This window comes from Hermetia illucens, chromosome 1, assembly GCF_905115235.1.
Source record: "Hermetia illucens chromosome 1, iHerIll2.2.curated.20191125, whole genome shotgun sequence".
In the NCBI taxonomy this organism is placed as follows: Eukaryota; Metazoa; Arthropoda; class Insecta; order Diptera; family Stratiomyidae; genus Hermetia; species Hermetia illucens.
The window spans coordinates 39,063,207-39,084,317 of NC_051849.1; the positions used below are offsets into that span (position 1 = coordinate 39,063,207).

The following is a 21,111-nucleotide window of genomic DNA, read 5'->3' on the forward strand; positions in this document are numbered from 1 at the left end:
TCTCGAACGCGGCCAAGAGTTCGAAATTTTTTTTGCTAAGAATTCAGGTCTCCGAGGATTACATGAGGACTGGCAAGATCATTGTCTTGAATAGTAAGAGCCTATGGTGAGACGTTTTGAGCGAAATAGTTTTTGCAAACTGAAATTGGCTCTGTTGTGATTTTCGACCCTAGATAGGCGAAATTTTCAACGGTCTCAAAGTTGTAGTCTCCTATCTTTGTTTTCGTTTGACCAGTGCGATTCGATGTTCTTAGTTCTTTGTCGCTGACGTTCGTCGTCTTACCTTCCTTAATGTGCAGCCCGAGATCTCACGCCGCTTGCTCGATCTGGATGAGGGTAGACTGTACATCTTGTGTTGTTCTGCCTTATACCATTATTGATGTTGAATAGTTTCGAGAGTAATCCTGCAACTTTTATCTGACCTCGCACACTGGTCAATCATTCTAGTCAGTCTTATCGGGATACCTAATTTTCTCATGGCCGTGTACCCTTCCAACCTGACTGTGCTATCATAGGCAGTTTCGAAGTCAATGAAAAGATATTGCAACTGATGTCCACATTCCAACAGTTTTTCCATCGTTTGCGGGGCAGAGAAAATCTGATCTGTTACTGATTTGCCTGTAGTGAAGGCTCTAGCAAGACAACGGAGAATATCTTATAGATGGTACTCAGCAACGTGATACCTCTATAATGGCTGCACTGTGTGATATTCCCCTTTTTATGTATGGGGCAGATGCCTCGTTGCCAGTCGCCACGCAAGTATCCTGTTCTACACCTTGAGCATCCTGTCCATATTTAACCAATTCACTTGTAATTCCGTTGACTCCTGTCGAAATATGGTTTTTAAGCTGATGGATCTCACAGACTGTTTCTCCATTCTCCGACGAATAAATGCTGCCTCCATTTGTTCGTCGTCTTCAGGTACACGTCTCAATATCCAGTTTCGTAGCACCACTAATTTCTATTTCCAGTATTTCTAACAGAACAAATTAATAAATTCAATTGTAGACTCCGTTTTTTTTTCTAATGCCTTTCTAACGAAATTCTCACATAAGCAATGCTGTGGTCTTCATAATTTGGTACTAACAGCGTTGAGCTGTTTCGACATAAAAATTCTTCGTTTCTCAAACAGAAACAATAAACTTAGTTTAGATAAGTGAATGTAACTTTTTGAAACCAAACTGTTATACAACTGCTTGCGCCATCTCTTATCAATAGAACAGTTCAACTTACAGCCGTGAACCAGTTGCCATTCTTGCGGCCGCGAAAACATTTCGCCAGCAGCTGTTGCATTTCTTGCAAAATGTCACCTCTCCTAATGTGGATTGTGGGCCACGGTGAGCTGACCGAGTAGTTGACATTTGCGCTGGCTGGCATTCCACCGTCGCAACCTGGCTGCCAACCTGCTGCTGCTCTCCAGCTGGCAGATCCGCTTGTGCACTTGAGTCCGTAGTGATGTGTGGTCGCTTCTCGCCAGTGCTTCCCGTTCTGGAGTGGCACGTCCTATCCCGACAGGTGGAATGAACTAGTAATCGCGCGCAGTCAAACCGGCCTCTTGTGTTTTTGTGTTGTCCTCCCCGAGCTGTTGCGTTGGTGTTTATGACCGCGACGTGAATGAAAAGTCCCGAAAAGTGAATAAGTTTGCGAATTTGTGTGCAACCGTTTCCTACGACTGGATGTGGATGCATTTGGCACTGCACGATGCTTCCGCGGTATCGGCGATCCTTCTATCCGAGGCTGGCCCTGATTGCGATAGTTCTGGTGTGCATCCTGATCTTCACCAAGACGATAAACAAAAGCACAGATCCGCCGAGCGAGTCAGAGGGGCTGTCTCTTAGTAATGCGGTGGTCGATGTTTCGCTGAGGAAGAAGTGGAGTCCGCTGGAGCGGATGGTGTTGGCGGATCTAGCGAAGCAACGACCTGGATTGGGAGACGATGGCAAAAGTGTCATTCTCGAGGGCGAGGAAAAGGTCAGGGGTGAAGCCAAGTTGCAGACGATTGCGCTGAACGAGGAACTGAGCGAGCATCTCAGCTACAACCGGACCACCCCGGACGCGCGAAACCCCCTGTGCAGAACCATAACTTTCGACCGAGCCAGTCTACCCACCGCGAGCGTAGTGATCATCTTCTACAACGAGCCATACTCGGTGCTGGTTCGGACCGTTCACAGTGTACTCAACACCGCCGACCGCCAGGTATTGAAGGAGATCATTCTCGTGGATGACGGCAGCTCCAACGTCGAGCTCCACGAAAAGCTGGACTACTACTTAGCCACGAGACTGCCGCAAGACGCAGTCAAGACGGTCCGCTTGAAGAACAGGTGCGTTGCGCAACCCCACACTTGCATAAATGTCTCTAGATATGATAGTGATAAGCTGCGCAGGTTGTTGCGACACGCGTGCGCCGCCGACAACCTAATCGTACCCGCAATTAGCAAAAGGCTTAGATGATGAATGGGCTCCTCACCGAGGGCGGCGACGTGTCGCAGAAGGAGTCATTGACACCTTGACCGATGCTATCAGTGATTGGGATGGCCCAAAGCCCCAATGTTTCGCGGGACGTCATGCATACCTGATTCTCACATATCATCGGCGATTTGCATATTTTTCAAAGCATTACTTCACATAAGCAGAGTCAGTGGTTGCATACGTGGACACTCATTCGAAATGTAAATGAGAATTGGGGGAAAAGACGGCGAATTTACTGGCTCCAACCGATGTCTCTTGAATGCTTCTTTTGTCTTTCATCTATTTATAACTTGGTTGAGTAATCCTACTTTAAGCTAATTTGATGTTTCCTATCACAATTCGTGGCGCTGTTCAAAGATCGAACTCTATCGGCTTTGCATCATGACCTTTTCCAAAGGTCACCCTTTCTCTGCGCCCCGATCATATCGCTGCGATACAATTGAAACCAATTAGCGTAAAAAGAAAGCATTAGGAACAATTAGTATCACATAAAACTGGAATCAATTAGAGAACATGATTTCAAAATCGACGTGCCAGCGTTTATTTGATTTTCAATAGCAATGCAGTTTCCCCAACACAAACAATAGAAAATTCAAATTCAAATAAAATATCAGATTATCAAATCGCTTTCTAATTAACACTTCCGGAAGCGAAGATGAATGGATTGCATTATGAAGTGCAATGTGCGGACGTGGGAAGGAGTCAGCGCAATCGCAAGAGTTCGTTCCGGCTTGCTTCTCGTCACATCGATAGCAAACAGAAAGGTCATCCCTGCTATGTCCGTTATCCTATGCATTGTAATGTAATAAATTGATTACATCGGATGACAGAAAAACTATTTCAAATATTAAATTGCCACAAAACAAATGTTATTCGGTCCAGCGCCACAAATCTATGAATGCAACACATTTTTTCAATTTTTTTTACGGTCACAGACATTCTAATTTGCATCGCGAAATGATTGGATTCGATTCTAATTAGTCAATTTTGAGCCGTAAAAACTGATTAAGATGCGCGTTTTGTAATATTAGTGGAGAAGCACTTCCAAGCAAGAATGAAAATCTGAAAGTAAAAAATGTTTTCGGGGGATTTGCCTTGTTCCTTTTTTATCTGCATGTTAGCGGTAGTTTGAAAACCGTTATCTGCAAAGATAGACAACAAAGCGGCGCCAGGTGTTTAAGTATTTTCATCTATGTGTGCTTTTTTATCCGGATAACTGTTGGTCACTTTTAGGAAAGCGACCAAAGTAATGTTTTTTATAAAAATATTTACTGAATTTCCTAAAGCCATCATCAGGGGTTTTTGGTCTAAGCTCACTTTTGTCAAAATTACACTTTCATTTATGGTTACTATAAGTTATTCTAAGACCGCAATGCTAACCACATTGCCTCCTACAGTTTACGGTCTTGAATGAAGTACTCCAACATACTGCAAGGCCCCTAATCCAATATGGATTGTTGTGCTAACGATTATTATTTTCCGAGTTGTTACAACCTCGGCGGATGCCAGATATTACGTAATACTACCACCAGGAGCGAAGCATTTAGGCTTGGATGATCCTATTTACTAGGTCAGTGAGAGAGAACTCCCCGCAACATCGAGCACGTACGCAGAATGGTATATGTCTGCATGGTTTGAACCTGACTGGCTCATGGTTTATGTTCTTCTCCACGTATTTCCATTTAATGTGGCAATTATTAGCAACGCCAATAATATACGTGAAGTGCCCCGTCTTGTCAACTAACAGCACGTCAGGCTGTTAGTTGATAGGCAAGGAGTGGCTTCCTCCAAACTACCATATTTATTTTTCAATGTAGAAATATATTTCGGGAGCAACTTACCCCCTTCATCAGTTCAAAGCTAGTAGCTTTGAGAACTAAAAATTGCAGTTTGGAGTAAGTTACTCCTTGGTTATCAATTTTAGGCTTGACTACAAATAGACAAAAATCTAATCTCTTGTTGTGTAGTGTATGACGATCAGTTAGAATTTGCTGGTCCCAATACATGGTGTAAGCAGAACTATCAAGCACTGCCTCCAGCTCATATCGGCAAACTGGACATGTTCTCGTACTTGTATGCACGGTTTTGTTGGACCACCTTACGTACAGCATTATGCCTGTTTGTGTATTGCAACGGTGCCATAACAGTCAGAAATGTCTCTAACCCGAACCACACATTCTGCACTGGTCGTTCTCCACTCGTTCTTTTATTATGAGCTTTTTATAATTTCGGGTGGCGACCACGCCATCCTGAATGACACACAAAAATCCCTCCGTCTCAGCAACGAGCTTCCCAGCCATCTATTCGACAAAAGCAAATCGGCAAATGACTGCCAAAGGCAATTCACGTGTTTATAGTGCCTTCGACTTCCATTCAGCGATCCTTGATCTTGGTCTGGATTGAAAGATTCATCCTTTAAGTTAAGGGGAGTCGGCCCACAGTCTGCCTTACAAACAGCCGCATGCAAGTGACTCGCTTGTTCTTTGCTGTAGAAATAAGCGCGCAGCGAGTCCACTTGACGGTGATGTTGTGCGGCCACATCAACCACGCCTCTACCTCCGATGTCGCGAGGCAGATTCATCCGCTCCACGGCAGAGCTTGGATGATGCTTTCATAGGTACTTGTAGAAGTCTGTTTCGGTCATAGCTTGGATGTAGAGGTCACTAGTGTCCGGCATGCGGCTCGTGATGACTTTTGCGGATGGCTTGGATTTGAAACCTGTCTAACATACCTACTATTCGTTACAGTTCAGTACCAGTGGTTGTCAGTACCAGCCTACAGTTTGATGTCATATAAGTATATCAAATGTGTCAGCTCACACTCAGCATGTAGGCCATATACGACTGGAAAACTATGCCCTCTAGCATCATTCAGTAATCATGGAAGGGGGTTCAATGCCATGCAAAACCAGAGGGGACTCAACGAAACCTGCTGGAAGATGCCTCTCTGTATATGGATGGTCTCTGATGTATTGGCACCCTTAGATGAACGCACTGACAAGGTGGTATCCCACACTTCCTTGACTGTCGTCAAGAACTTTATTAGTTTGGGATCAATGCGATACAGACGTAGGACATCGATTAATTAGGTACGCGGTACGCTGTCGAACGCCTTGGTATAATCGATATAGCAACTAAAGAGGTTTCTTTGGCCTCTAGATGCTTGTCCTACAACTATCGAGTCGATAATGAGTTGCTCTTTGTAACCCCTTGACCCGAATTGGCAACCCTTCTGCTCCTCAGACAGAATGTTGTTGGTCTCGAGGTGCGCATTGACCCTTCCACTAATAATGGACGTTATGAATTTGTAGAGGGTTGGTACGTAATGGGTCTTGTCTTCGCGGGGTCCTGCACCGTGTCGTTTTTTGGGGCAAGGTAGGTAATTCCCGCAGTGAGGAAGGGTGGAAATTCCTCCGGCCGACTAATGACTTGATTTATGCTATGTGCCAACCTACTGTGTACACTGGTAAATTTCTTGTACCAGAAATTCTGCGAGCAATCCCTTCAGTTGAGATGCGTTGAGTGATCTAAAAAAACCCCGCTGGTTTCTCGCGTAAGTTGCATTCTGGACACGTCTGGAGTGACTTTCGCCATACCGTAACCGACTGTATATGACAGAAAGTTTCCGCTTTAGTGTGTCCAGAATTTCAACTATGAGTTTTTCACTGGGGATGGCATAGTTTCCGTAAACCCTTTGCACTTTTTTTTGATCCGTCTGCTAGAATTGCCAGTGCTTTGGATCAGCCTAGCAATGTCCTGCCTTGGTGAGTCCGCCGACATTCCAAATGAATTTTCCATGGTGGATCTCTTCGGTTACTCAAACCAATAACGTGAAAGCCAATCTTCTGACCGTGCGATCTGACAGCCGCAACTGCACCACAATACACAAGTGATTGTAGCAGTGACATATCATTACACAGTCGAAATGCAATCTCATCATTGATTTGAGGTAGACTTCTCGAAGTTGCTGGAGAACCTGAGAATAGCTGGTCGTTGCAAAGGATCCATTTCTGAGAATTATATACACGCTTTTTGGAATTCGTCCCGAACCTCAGTCCACTTCATCTGCTGCCTACGCGAACCTGCCGAAGTGGTCGTCACACATTGTGAATTCTTTTTTTTTCTTTCATCTAAGCCCTTTAATGTAGTAAAAGCAGATAAAGGGAACGCGCTAGTAATTTTGGACAGACAGGACTACGATAACCGGATGAAGGAAAAGCTCGCGAATGGACTGTATAGAAGACGTAAAACAGGTGGACAGGAGTTAAGGAATGCCAACCACTTTTGGGAATCAACAGGCTGAAAGCCTCAAATCCAATACTTCCTAGGATCAAAGGACTCCCGAAGATCCATAAACCAGGCAAGAAGATGAGGGAGATCGTTTCAACAGAAATGTCTTCCACGCATCAATCCAACGATATGGCGGGAATCTGGAGGGTACTTCTCATCCTCTTGCGGCACTGTGCGTTTGTAGTCTGAAATCGAGAAGCGAGAATTCGGTGTCGGATTGTTACTCACGGCCACCGCAAGGCCCGTTTTCTGGCAGGATCTCCACTATGAGATTCCGCCCCAGATTAAAAAGCGTCATAATTGTGTAGTGCTATGCACCAATGAACACTTCTTATATAGAGAAAAAAGGACGCTATCTAATGGTCAAATTGAGATGCTGAGCCGTGGTCTAAATGGCAAGGTAGATGGGCACTGAAAAACCTTGTTCGGGCATGTAAATAATGTCATCATAGTTTTATTTGGATTTATTAAAACCCATGCCGAATATGATTGGGCATATATATTAACAATTTCACAGAGCAGTGAGTCGTTCAGCATACTCCACAGAAATGACGATAGCACACTTCCTTGGCTGCAATGTTTCCTTTGTTCTGTCATCAGGTAGCAGTCAACATCTCCTCTGATTGAAATCATTTTCTCTAAGGGAGAATCACAAAACTTCTGTAAAGGCGTGCAGTCAAAACTCCTTTTGATCTCCATTAACACGTTCAGCTCAAACTTGCCTTTCAGAGTTGCGTTTTAATCCAAGGAATGGAGAGCAGTCTAAGGGAGTTTTCACGTTGATAGGTTTGTACTTAAGGTATTAGCTTTATGCCCTCTCGCAAATGTGGCGTTTAGCTAGTTCTTGCAGATCAAAATAATTTGTTTAAAGTTTGAATAGTATCTTTTACGGGCTTTGGTATGAACACTACCTTTACCTTTTATCAAGAAGTAAGCATGTAGTCCAGAGCAAAGTGCACCACCAAAATATTTCCTAGAAGTTGTTTCAGGTGTTCTTTTCTCTAATCTTTTTTAGCATCGTTGGATAGATGTCATCCCTGCCAATTGCTTTGACATCGTCAAGAGATGATATAGCAGATCTTGCCTTTTCACTGGTAATCACCGCTCTTGCCAAAACTCGACTTCGAAAAGATCAGAAACCGATAACTTTCTCCTGTCCAATTTGATCACCTATTCTCCCGTATGATGTATTTCCAAAAGAGTCTACACTGAGTCAACTATGGAGTTTGTGAAAGTGCCATACGGTATTTTAAGAGTCTAGCTTGATCGACTCATCTTGTGTAAAGACCCTGCACAGACCTGAAACCTCTCTTATGCTCTAAAGAGTCTTAATGCGAACTTTTAATCAGTCTCGTGTATTCACTTTATGGGTTTCTACAGGTTAACCCGGTTTTATTTTAATTGCTTTAGCAAGCGCGATTCGAAAGTCGTCTGGTTGATTTTCTGAGTTTTTTCAGTTCTCGACTTCACCAGGACACTGTTCAACGCATTTGCCTCGGATATGGCAAGCCTTTCCTTCCGCTCAATAAGGTTATCCTTGAATTCTGTTCGCCCGTATTAGCCAAAGAGAATTCGAAATTCCATGCAACTATACAGAGGGTTGATAATCGCTGATTTAGTAAAAGCTACATTTTCGGCCATTCCAGATTTTAGAGATAGACATTATTTCTACATCCACGCAAATTCAATTCCAATTCAATCTAGAAGCCTAGCATTCCATAAAGGTTACCGCATTTTTGTCTACACCACATTGCTAAGTCCCCTATCAAGAGGTGAATAATATCGAAGCAGTACGATGTTGCTTTTCTGCGCACAGACGTACTTATGATAGAAAAGATATTCTTAGAATGGAACAATAGAATGCATGTAAATTCCTTAATTAACATTTAAAGGTACTTCGAGTTAAGAGTTGAACAAATACCCCGTATTGATATTTCTGCAATTTTCTAGATTCGTTATCAGTTTTCGATAAAAATGACACCATTAGCTTGTACATCTATGCGTTATCTTGTGCACGCTTAGTCTCAGGTGGGAATTCGAGAAAAATTACTGCATGCGCCAATGTACTTTGTGTACTTCTATTTTTATATATTTTTTATCGCTTGCGATTCAAACATACTTACATCTGTTTTCTGCATTATAAATGCCGCGGTATTATGCATTTTCTCATGTCCTACCGAGAACTCTTATAAATACGATATGATAACGTCTCTTTTCGTTTCTTCGTATTAGGCCGTTTAATAATTTGTGCCACATGTTCGTGATATGATAGCAGAACTGAATTCCAAGATGAGGGCTAGGAGTTTCAATATAACATAACAACAACATAAAAAGGGAGTTCTGCAATCCTCAACAAATACCTGAGAAGTGCACACTGATTTAGCACCTACAACCCTACTACCAAATGCCATCCTCATCTGCACGGCTAGATAATGCAAAGAGAATCTGCAAGACCATTTTTCCGCATCTATTCTCTGAGAAGTTACGATGACCCGCATGCATGAAACCTGAAACAATACATCCCTTCTCCTGTCACAGTTGGCCTTGGGACCTTGGGACCTGACTAAAAAGAGAATCGCGATCCTGCGTCCCATATCAATCGACGAGTCGATAATCGAGTCAAAACCAACGGTTAAGTACCTTAGACTGACTCTTAACTCAAAGATGAGCTTTTTCGTGGTGCGTGGCTGAATCGAAAATAGGGTGAGACTGACAATTTCCTTACCAGGTTTTTAAGTGGACATGGAGGTTTTCAGTTTTACCTGTAGAAGATTGGAAAGGTACGATCCCCTAATTGTGTGTTCTGCACTGGGGTCCATCGCACTTTTTCTTCTTGTCGAAGGTGGAATGAGATTCGTCAACAATTCTATTTAAACACAGGGGATCTTTCTCCAGACGACATTGTTGAAGAGCGCTGACAGGTGGAGTCGTGTTGCGCATTGCGTTCGGGTTCTTCTCGTTGCAAAAAATAAAACTCGGCCGGTGGAGGGGCCGGATGGCAGGGGGTTCGTTGAACTGAAAGTTCCCTTCCTCCTCTCTTCTCCTGTTGGTCAAATAAATTCTCTGATTTGAAGACCCTGAAAGAACGGAGAGCTCGAGAACTATCCCGAAGTAATGTGAAAAGCGGTTCCAGCCTAACTCCCTAACGATAGGGAGGTGTTTAGTTGGTAGTCCAACGGCATATCGTTGCGGGAGTTCAAAACTGTGCGTAAATGCGTACACCTACCCTACCAAAAATATATATATATAGTAATTTAAAGTTCGTAGCAAATATTTATCTTTATTTCTTTTTATTATTTTGGTTTCCTTTTTTTGAAGTTCTTATCATTTTTTTATCAAGTGCAATTATCATTATTTCTGTTATGATTCAGATTATGATTATTAGATTATATGTATTTACTCAAATAATCTTTTGGGTGTCTCTTTTTCCACTTCCAGTTAACTCCCCGTAAAATTTGCTTAACATCATATATCAGAGTACCTTCAATTATTATGGCTGGAAAATACCAAGGTACAAGTAGAGTGGAAACCCCACAGGCCGAACCTAACTAAGACCTGAGGCAGGAGCAACATCCAACATCAATTGAGGATGCGTTGTTTTGTGGAAAACCTTACTAAAATCGGTTTACTGTCTTGTCTGTTTGTCATACGCATTTTTCTCGGAAACGGTTATAGTGATTGACACCAAATTTGGTGGAAAAGTTGGAACTGTGAACGCTCACGCATACAGTGAGTTACATCATTCTAGGTCGAATTTTAGGGTGGGGGGTCCCCTTTAACACAAAAGGAAAGGGTGGTGTGCATTTTTTTTCACCAAATATAGTCATGTGGGATATCAAATGAAAGATCTCGGTTAGTAGTTCCAAAGCCGGTCTTAGTTTTGATATTTGTTGGAAAGGTGGCGATTGCGGGGGGTCGAAAGTGATGATTTCTTTAACGCCTAGGCTCCGAAATATCGTCCATATCGGTATCAGTTAAAATAAAGTTAGTATATTACTAAAATTTTCAGTAATTGACCGCGAAAACCCCCATGCAGTGATGTAGGCTATAATATAGCATAATCCTACCAAGTTTGGTGGAAATCGCACTTTTACTAACAAAGTTACAATAGATTAAAGTTGTTACTTCAGTGCAAATTCAAGACTGAATGTCAGTATGTCAGTAAAACCTTTCATACTTGAAGCGTCTAGCTTTCGGTTTCCCGACTTGTTTCTTTATTTTTTCATTTTAATATTCCTTGCTGGACATCAGGTCCCTAAGTGGTCCCACGGATCGGCTTAAAAATAGGTGGGAAATTTTGATAGTGCACGTCAGTGGGATTGGGGGACCTAAATTCACAACGCTGGTTAGCACAGAAGCGTTCAACCGCGTGTCGACGCAATTGCAAGCGTACCTATACGGCCAATTTCGCTGCGTTCCTTTAGGATTTAGGATAGCGCAGCCCTTGTGAGTGACCTTGGTCAGTCGCCTTGTCGTAATTCTAAACCTCATTAAATAATATTTGATGATTTAGTTTCCCTAAAGGACTGCTCCGCTTCTATTGGCATGGTAATGCCAACGATAGGTATATCGTATTACATCCCAACGATAGGTATATCGTATTACATCTTACAATACACGATCCGCAGACGTTTTCTTCATTTTTAAGGACATATTTCTGCTCTGAAGAGAAAAGCAACTGGAACTACTCTGTTTACTAGCTTCGTTTGTAAACAAATATATTTGGCTTGTTTCCGCTGCATACAGAATCTATAATACGATGTACTCACACTGTGGTTAGGCCGGTTCGTTGTTGTGTATGGATTTCAGACGAATAGTGTGTCATTAATTGGTACCGACTCTGATTCTAGGGCAATACAGGCAAAAATTGTTGCTCGCTCAAGTCGCATGTGAATAGTTAGTGAGTATAGTAGAATACATCAAATAAATAGATAAGGCTGACAAATAGATAAGGCAAAAATGTCGTTAATAACATACATGTTTTAACCATAAAATGGATAACTTACAATTCTAAAAAACTACCTGCAATAAAATCAAGGACAACTTTGATTTGATTTGATTTGATTTTTTGATAGTGACTTACATATAAACAGTAAATATTCTTAATGTAGCTCACATTTAGTTATATATATGTGGGTGGGGACTAACAGTTCGCTCAAAGCCTTAAAAGGCGACTAATAGAAACAAAAATTTGTGGGTGGGGGTGGTTTTTGGAATGTACGCATGGGGGCCCTCGATACCACTGTCCAGGAGATTGTTATCGAAAGCCCCAGAATGCTTGCTCTCTCCAATATGAGTGATGAGTTCCAGTGATAAAGGTTTATCATTCTGGAGTCAAATTAGTTTAGATGATGGCACCCTGGAAAGCACTCCTCTCTCTTGCGAAACGGTACTCGTACTATTGTATTCCGGAGAGCTTGACTAAAGTAAATGTAAATCCGGTATCAGATGCTAACGACAACCGCGAGATGCGCCCTCATTACTTGCGAGTCGGTTTCAAACAGGATACTGACAGCGAGCTTTCGGTTTGGAATGAAGACTATTTAGTAGTTTTACGCACCAACGGAGATCTACCTGCAGTGAAAAATTAGCCTTTATGTGAGCTATTGAATGCACTCTAGAAGAGGATCTTTAACTTTGGTATTGTGGTCGTGATAGGTGATCTGTATACAAAGGTGGGCTCTGGAATTTTGCTCGGACATGTAATGGAGAAACACGGCCTTGACGCTTGCAACGATAATGGGGACAGGTTTGTGAATTTTTGAAACTTCCACCTCCTCATTATCGACAGTACATTGTTCGAGCACACAGCCATAAAGTCAGCTGCATTTCAGTTGACCTTCAACGTACGAGTAATCCGATTGACCATAATGCCATCGACCTCGAAATGGATCATCATCTGATGGTCGCTTGACTTGCGTGTGGCGCCGGGCGTTTTTCGTATGGTTCAACGCCGGCCGATCCGACTGTCGTTCGACAATGAGGGAGGTATCTTTCTGATATCTTGAATAATCCGCCTGAGAATATTGATGGCACTGGGCCGCCACTAAAAATCTCTTTTTTCGATCGAGAACGTTAACGGCTACTAGCAGGTTAAAAGGTGGAAGGAGCACTTCACGATGATGTATAATCGCATAACACACGATAAAGTTCGATCTCTCGGGATTGAAAAGTGCGCTCAAGCAAAATAAAAATGTCAGGCTTGCGGACTCATTGTGGGACCGTTCTTCTCAGTTCCTGCAATTTCTAACATTTCTGTCATTTCCACCTAAATTGAATTCGCAATATTTTCCTATGATTGGAAGAAGAAAATTATCGTTAAGCTACCGAAAAAAAAGTAAAGAAAGCTTGATCGGCAAATAGCATAATGGTTTCAGCTCTGGATCCATCTGTACTGACCACGTCGATACGCTACTTAAACTGCTTTTCATTGATTCCGAGAAAGCTTTCGACAGCGTCAACAGGAACCGCATCTGGAATGCTCCATGAAGAAGTGGCGTTTTAGAGAAAATTATTTGCCCTTTTGTCAGCGATAATTTTTCTTCTAGTTATCGTGTCGTTCTTCGTGATACCTTGACTGAAGGACATGGAAGGATTCAATGGAAAATGTCATTTCTTCTCGAACATTACGACTACACGGATGATATCTGCCTGCTCTTTTACAAGCCTGGACTCTGGATTTGCAAAAGGAGGCAACGAGAAAGAGACTGATGGAGATAGTGTTGTTTCTGCATTCGGTGACACCGAACTTGATATCAACCCACGTATTAACACTCCTAAATTCATTTTTGCTATTTTGTCTAAAATTTGGAAAAGTAACTATCTCAATATCAACGTTAAACTGAGGCTGTTTCGCACAAATCGTTTGAAAGATCCAAGCCCCTCATTTGCGCTCTGCCAATGGGGTACTCTGCCCTGGAACATTAGCAAACTTCGAAGGCGGAACTGGCAATGCAAAAGTCATATATTGCGAAAGGGTGAAAACTCCATTGTAGGCTATGCTCTGCACTGGAACCTACTATTCTAGGATGAGTGAGGAATGAGTCGTCCCAAAGCTGCATAGGACAGAGCCGCGGCAGAAGAGTATCAACTTCTCGGAAAGTCGTGGGTTACTGGGTACCACATAGCGATTTTTCGCAACCATTTATAAACTTTTCTAGAACTTAGCAATTGATAAACAGTTCACGAAAAGAAAGAAGATTGCATCCAGTGAATTTCAACAATAATTTAATTCATCTTTGCGGAATATTTTTTATCATACTCTATATTGACTGAAATTATATGCACATAAACAATAAGTGTTTAATTCCATTTTTCAGACTCGGTCTTATTCGCGCTCGTTTGGCTGGAGCTCGAATAGCACGAGGTGAAGTACTGGTATTCCTTGATGCCCATTGCGAATGTGTAGTTGATTGGCTTGAGCCACTTTTAGCACGCATTCAAGAATCTCGAACTAGTGTCCTGGTGCCTATAATCGATGTAATTGACGCCAAGGACTTCCAGTATAGCGCAAATGGCTATCAACATTTTCAAGTCGGTGGCTTTTCATGGAATGGGCATTTCGACTGGATCGATGTTCCGAAGAGGGAGCGTGAAAGACAGCGCCAAGATTGCAAGGTACCAACGGAAATCTGTCCTACCTACAGTCCAACTATGGCAGGAGGATTATTCGCTATTTCTCGTGATTATTTCTGGGAAATTGGAAGTTATGATGAACAGGTTAGCAATATATTTTCATCGCACTTTAGAAATTCTTTTTGATTTAATATTCGAAAATTTAGATGGACGGATGGGGCGGCGAAAATTTAGAAATGTCGTTCCGTATTTGGCAATGTGGGGGTACAATTGAGACCATTCCATGCTCTAGAGTTGGGCACATATTCAGGGATTTTCATCCTTATAGTTTTCCAGATGATCGTGATACTCATGGTATTAATACAGTTCGGATGGCTTTGGTTTGGATGGACGATTATATTGAATTGTTTTACATGAACCGACCGGACCTGAAGGTAAATTTATTAATTATTCGCGTTTTGAGACAGCAGCAAAGATTGTTTTACTATTTTTCAGAATAATGTTGATGTCGGGGATGTCACGCATCGTCGTATTTTACGAAATAAGTTAAAGTGTAAAAATTTTGATTGGTACTTAAAAAATATTTACCCGGAGAAGTTTATACCTACGAAAGATATGATAGGATATGGAAGGTAAGCTTTGAGATCATATGAAAAGATTTTTTTTATTCAATGAGCAACTTTGAGCAACAGTACCGGTATAAACAGATTTTAAATCAAGTAAACGTAGGTGTGAATGTGATGCATAACACTATCGGTGAAGGCGAACTGTCGTTTACAGAAACAACTTATCTTACCTGCGCTTTATGGCACTAAAGAGCCCTGACTATCGAATTAAATTATTATTTTGCTTATATTCTACAGTTGTTAAAGCCACCTAAACTATCAATGGATTTAGTTATAACTGTTTCAAACCCGCCCACTTCCAGGACCATCTATCTTTTTTCACATGCTTCGTGTATTGATGCTAACTCAATCGCAGCAATTATAACAGATGCACCCACTGGGTTCGTGGTTGTACTCTAAGTTATTTTCATTACTTTTGAGAAAAACCAATAGTAATGGTGCCTCGTCGCTTAATGGAGCATATACCAGATTTTATATTCGGGTTTTTTCCAACTGTTATATTTTAAACATCTATCTGCTTTGACACGGCACTGCTCTGTAGGACTGGGCATATTCAAATGTACAATTTCATCCAGACTAAAACGCTTCAAACTGTCCGACCACTAGCACAAACTTTGTACAATTTCACAGAAGCAAAGGATGAAATAAAATCGCTGGAAGGCTTAGTGGTAGCGCGAAACCGTGGTTCAAATCTCACTGGTGGCTGAGGGATTATTATCGTGACTGCATGTCGGATACCAGTCAGATCAGCTATGAATGAGAGAGTAATAATCACGGCGAGCCAATGCTGACTTGTAGGAGCCATCCTACAAGGTACCGTAGTTCTGTAGTGTACCATTACAGTCTTGAATGAATTGCTCTAATACACTTCAATCCAATTGGATTGTACCACCAACGATTGTTATTATTAAACTGTAGAGCCTAAAGACATTGTATACCGTAGACGTCACCGATTTGAACATTAAACGGAGAAAATATATTTAATTCTACTGCTTGCCGGCAATTGGAAAATTCTGTTCTCCTGCTCAACATAAGTTAATAGGGTCCGAAGAACCGCGTGTGCAGGTGCTATCGGGGTTCTGCAGTCCTGTCTGGCAAATGCTCTCAATGTTCTCCTACGCTTTCTCCCCTTAGACCTCCACATTGAATACGCTGTAGCGTGCAGTGCTGTCAAACTACAAGAGTCCGGATGCTGAACAGCGAAGCCCTACCTCTATAGTAACATCTTAGACGTAGTACCTCACGAGCACTTGGCATTTAGCATGGATTACGTCACACGCAAGCCGAACTACACGAGAAACTTTGCTGTGGACTTTCCAAACAGAGCCGAGTGGAAGATCGGCGGCGTGTTGCAAAGATATGACGCAGTATGCTTCACCGATGAATCGAAGATGACCTGTGGGGTCGGTGCGGCAGTTTTCTCGGATACATACAATGTGTGACTCACGGACTAACGAGGCGGGGTTTTGCTCTTGGGCTTCGGTGAGCAGTCTGTGTCCCGCTGGCAATTATTATTATTCTGTTAAGGGGAAGTCGCATCGCGTCCTTAAAGAACTATTGTGCCCTTTTTGCTGCTTATAGTGTACCTATTAGTCATAGTATCTCAAGCAAGCCTATAACCGTTAGGAATTTTAGTATGTTTCTCACTTCCAGATCTTCCAACTTTCCATCTGGTATTAATTGTTCTCCCAGATGCCTCGACCTACTTTGCACGAGTGCCACACACTGTCCCAGAACGTGTATAGAGGTTTCATCACACTCTGCACAGAACCTGCAGGCAGTGCCCGTAGATATCCCTAGCTTCCCTAGGTGACAGTTTAGCCGACAGTGACCAGTGAGGTTCTTTTTGGTGAGGTTTAAGCAATCCTTTGTGCGCTTGAGTTCGTATCGACCAATAAGCACCCTGGACTGCTCCATTCCTAGTAGGCCCGTCCATTAGAGTTCCCTCAACCGTTCCCCTTCATTTTTTAATGTCATAGCCACGAACCTGTTTCCGATTCCACAGAAAGGTTCTGGCCCGTGTGAAGGCGTCCATGCTCCCTTCTTGACTAGTTCGTCCGCTGCCTCATTGCCTTCTAACTCAATATGGCCTGGAACTCAGAAAATCCAGACCTTATTGAACGAGCCGAGCGTATTCATTCTCTCAAGGCATTCCTATATCAGTTTAGAGTTCACCTAGTTGAACCGAAGTGCCTTGATCGCTGCTTGGCTGTCGGTGAGAATAGCAGTGTTCTGCCCCCTGTAGTTCCTTTGGAGATTAAAGGAGGCACACTGTGTATGGCGTATATTTCCACCTGGAATATGCTATTATGTCTACCCATTGGCTCCAAGTACATTTTCCTTAGACCAACGACACCGGCAACCGCTCCCTCCGCTGTGAGGGATCCGTTAGTGTACCAAATTGCTGGTTTAGGCCGTATGTCACAGTCACACTCTCAAAGTTTGCCTTGTTACTCCAACGTGTTCCAAACTTCTTATCAAAGTGAAACCTCGTTGTCATGTTATCCCTTCGTATCAATAATTCTGGATACCGCCTAGAAAGTATATCAAACTTCCTTCGGTTTATGCAGCTCCCCGCTTCACTGATACTACCGGCCATCCTGAATATTGCCCCCCTTGCCTGCATCTGTATGTGCAGAAGGAGAGGGGTTAATACCAGAAGGACTTCCAGGGGTGCCTTTGGGTATGTCCTCTTTGCCCCACTGATACAAACGCAAGCCAGTCTTTGGCTTGTGAGCTGAGTTCAGTTCTTTCTGCCCAGATCACCGCCTCATGGGTAACCATTGGCCTTACTTTTGCAGTGTATATCCAAAGTAGTATCTTCGGGCTGCAACCTCATTTTATTCCTGCTATGGAACTATAAGTCATCAGAGCCCTCGTAACTTTCCGACATGTGTCTTCCAGAGTAATTTTTGGTTTAGCGTAATTCTCAAATATTTCACCTCTGCTTCTTGTTTCACCTCCATATCATGTAACCTTATGGCTCTCAGGTGATTAAGCTTACGTCTCTTAGTGAATGGTACTATGGTGGTTTTGGCTGGATTGATCCGCAGTGTCACCTTCCTACACTAGGCACCAGTAACCCTTAGTCCAGTTAGGATTCTATCACATAGGGTACCCTCATATTTGCGTCTACAGATTAAAACAGTGTTTTCGGCGTAACCCTGTATTTCAGTATTTGTTAGCACGTCCAGGAGTTCATCAACTACCATACTCCACATAAGCGGCGATAGTACCCCGATGATAAGATGATTTCTAAGCTTCTCTGGATTAGTGCTGGGAAAATGCCATCTACTCCGGGTGATTTCAGCGGTTTAAAAGTTTCCACTGTCCACCTTACCCTAGCTTCTGAGCATACCTCTTTTGCTAGTTTCCAGTTCTCCCTTCTTCCCCTTTTATTCGTTGGTGGGGTATCAGGCAGAATGTTGTCGCCTGCCGCCGTGGAGTAGGATCCCGGGAAATGAGTTCTGAGAAGCAGGTGTACTCTGTCCTCCTCATTCTCGGTGAATGTCCCATCTTCCTTCTTCAAACTTTAATGTGATTGACATTTTTTGTTCAGTTTTAAGAACCTTTCGATATTTTTCCCTTTTTGCCAGAATGGAACTGATAGATGTTCAGGATGGTGGAAATAAGAAATCATTGGCTCCAACAAATATTTTTTTTGTTTAGGAAGTAGGACATTTTGCAATAATTTTATTGTGTCCATTAGGCTCATTTCACACGTATACGGTTCTGTTTAATTTGGTTCGTTTTCGGTTCTGTCTCGATCGCTGCCGGCAAGTGTGAAATGCTGTTTCGATTTCAATTCGGTGTCTATTCGGTCCTTAATTGAAACCGTATACCAGCAAACGCTGACAAGATTAGGTTTAATTAGGTTTCAATACGGATTGAATTTGGGTGCAAGGAACAAAAAAGCTTTAGCGCACCTGTAGTTCAGTTTCGGGTTTGAACTCACAACGAGTGGATTTTAATGATAAGTTGTTAAGAGTTATCGAGCTTTATTTCGGTAAAATGAGCAGTTTACCTAATAGAAAGCGTATGAGAACCGTGCGGATCGGTTTCGAAGGATATAAGAGGCGGTTGGTTGGTCTCAAATAATTCCTGCCCAAGTTGACTAGGCTGACGCTGACCAAAGTGCGAGGCCAGATAAAAGCAGCAGAATCACTCTCGAGACCATTCAATATCAACAACGGTATAAGACAAGGGGATGCCCTATCATGCGTTCTCTTCAACTTGGCCCTGGAGAAAGTGATTCACGATGCAGATGTCAATGCAAGAGGCACTATCTTCTTCAAGTCTACTCAACTACTACGCACACTTTTAAATAATCGAAAAGCGTACCTTTTTCAGTGAGGCAAAATACTCTAAGATCAATAGATAAAACGAATTTTTCTCTTTTTTGCAATGTCGGCAGATTTTCACAAATGGTCCGAGATTCTTATATTTAACAATTTAACAATCTTTTTTTTTTGGTTATGAATCATAACCAGGTCAAAAGCTCTTCATTCAATTTTTTCATATATAATGTCTACATTCCAGATTCGTCTCCCTAGCAAGCGATTTATGTTTCGACGATCTCCAGCAGAACAACGAGGAACCTTACAATCTTGGTCTATACACTTGTCAAAAGTCGGACGTGACCAAGTCGCAATTCTTCTCCTTAACTCGCGACGGTGTCCTTCGGAATGAATTAAGCTGTGCAACAGTGCAACGAAGCAGTTCGACTCCGTTCCTTGTAGTGATGGCTCCTTGTCAGGCGAATAACAAACATAATGAAAAATGGGAATATTTCCGCGGGCAGCTACGCCATATCGACACAGGGTTGTGCATAGAACAGAAAGGATTAAGGTCACACGACTTTGTCGTAGTGGACGTTTGTGAAGACGATACATTATCGCAGAAGTGGCGAATCGAACATTAGTTGATTTGAATAAACATAGTCAGTTCTCGCGTTAAGGGTTGGCTGTTTCAAATAAAAGTTGTATACAATTTTCCCAGATTATATCTGCTCCCACGCATCACATATTTTATGCTTAGAGTTAATATTTGTTATCATTCACAAGAAACCCAACGTCCTTTAAGGTGTCTTCAAAAGGGAGCCTTGGGTACGCTGAGTTTTTCTTCCGCTTCTAACAAAGTTTATCAGAATGAATTTTCGATTAATATATCACAAATGCCAACAAAAAATTAATCGCTTTAAATGTACATAAGTGTAAAATCACCTCACTACTAATATAGCGCTAAGGTAAAGTCATATTGATCCTTTTTTGAAGTTTTACATATTTAAATACTGAAGGAGAAACTGCTGCGATAAGATTAATACTTTTTACGTCCTTTTCTAAGGTTTTTTTATTATTATTGTTAATATGTGGACACATGTGTAATCTCATACTCAAACAAGGTACATCAACAATTGTAAATGCAACTCGACAAATTTATTACTGACAAACATGGAAGACGATGGGTCGTTGACTATTTTATTATATATCTATATATCAGTGTATATGTATTTGAAAACACGAGAGGAAAACCTGCCATTGTACTATTGTAAGTCATTTTTATACTGTAAAAAAGATTTTTAAAATTTAATATATTTTTATATATTACTAAGAACTTTGCTTTTGTCATTCGGTATTCCTTTTCCATTTGTGAAATCGAACTATGGCCTTTTCTTCAAGCTCTGGATTGAGCGATTTGTTTCTGTCCCCGAAAATTGTTTAGAACCAAAGGGTGAGATGACGGTGCGATGACCAAATTCGTTGAGCATCAGCCCCTCGATCTCATTGCTCCGGATTCCAATCTCGCTTCAGCATGGTTATCTATGTTCGTCTTTGTGCTGTCCCGGTGCTGTATCAATTGCACAGCATTAAATTTGATAGAAATGGAATTGAAGCGAAGTCTCAATGAAAATTAAAGAGAAAATTTTACGGGTACTTTATACTGCACAAAGAAGTGAGCAGAGGCAGTTGTATGCTCAGAATAGACTTTTTATCGCAGGCAAATGCAGCCTTCCACCAAAGCGAAATGTTGAAAGTTACACGTATTTATGGTAAATTGTAAGGATGTTCATCTGCATAAAGCAATGTACAGGACTCTAAACTTTGGACGCCCCGTGTGATAGAGTACATCACAAAAACAGAGAAGAATAGTGG

The 21,111-nt window shown here is 42.0% G+C and overlaps 1 protein-coding gene across 1 annotated transcript; it reads left to right on the plus strand.

Moving 5' to 3' along the window:
• The first annotated feature begins 1,669 nt into the window (after nt 1–1,669).
• On the plus strand, nt 1,670–20,572 carry LOC119655118 (polypeptide N-acetylgalactosaminyltransferase 1). The gene is made up of 5 exons (XM_038060843.1): nt 1,670–2,321; nt 14,078–14,477; nt 14,540–14,767; nt 14,829–14,965; nt 19,499–20,572. Exons 1-5 carry the CDS (start codon nt 1,702–1,704, stop codon nt 19,878–19,880), a joined length of 1,767 nt encoding a protein of 588 aa, XP_037916771.1. The 5' UTR covers nt 1,670–1,701; the 3' UTR covers nt 19,881–20,572.
• The last annotated feature ends 539 nt before the right edge of the window (nt 20,573–21,111 follow it).

Coding starts and splice junctions, on each gene's coding strand:
- LOC119655118 (XM_038060843.1), top strand. CDS start 1,702: ATGCTTCCGCGGTATCGGCGATCCTTCTATCCGAGGCTGGCCCTGATT. Junction 2,322..14,077: donor ACGGTCCGCTTGAAGAACAG/GTGCGTTGCGCA, acceptor TCCATTTTTCAG/ACTCGGTCTTATTCGCGCTC. Junction 14,768..14,828: donor TGAACCGACCGGACCTGAAG/GTAAATTTATTA, acceptor ACTATTTTTCAG/AATAATGTTGATGTCGGGGA.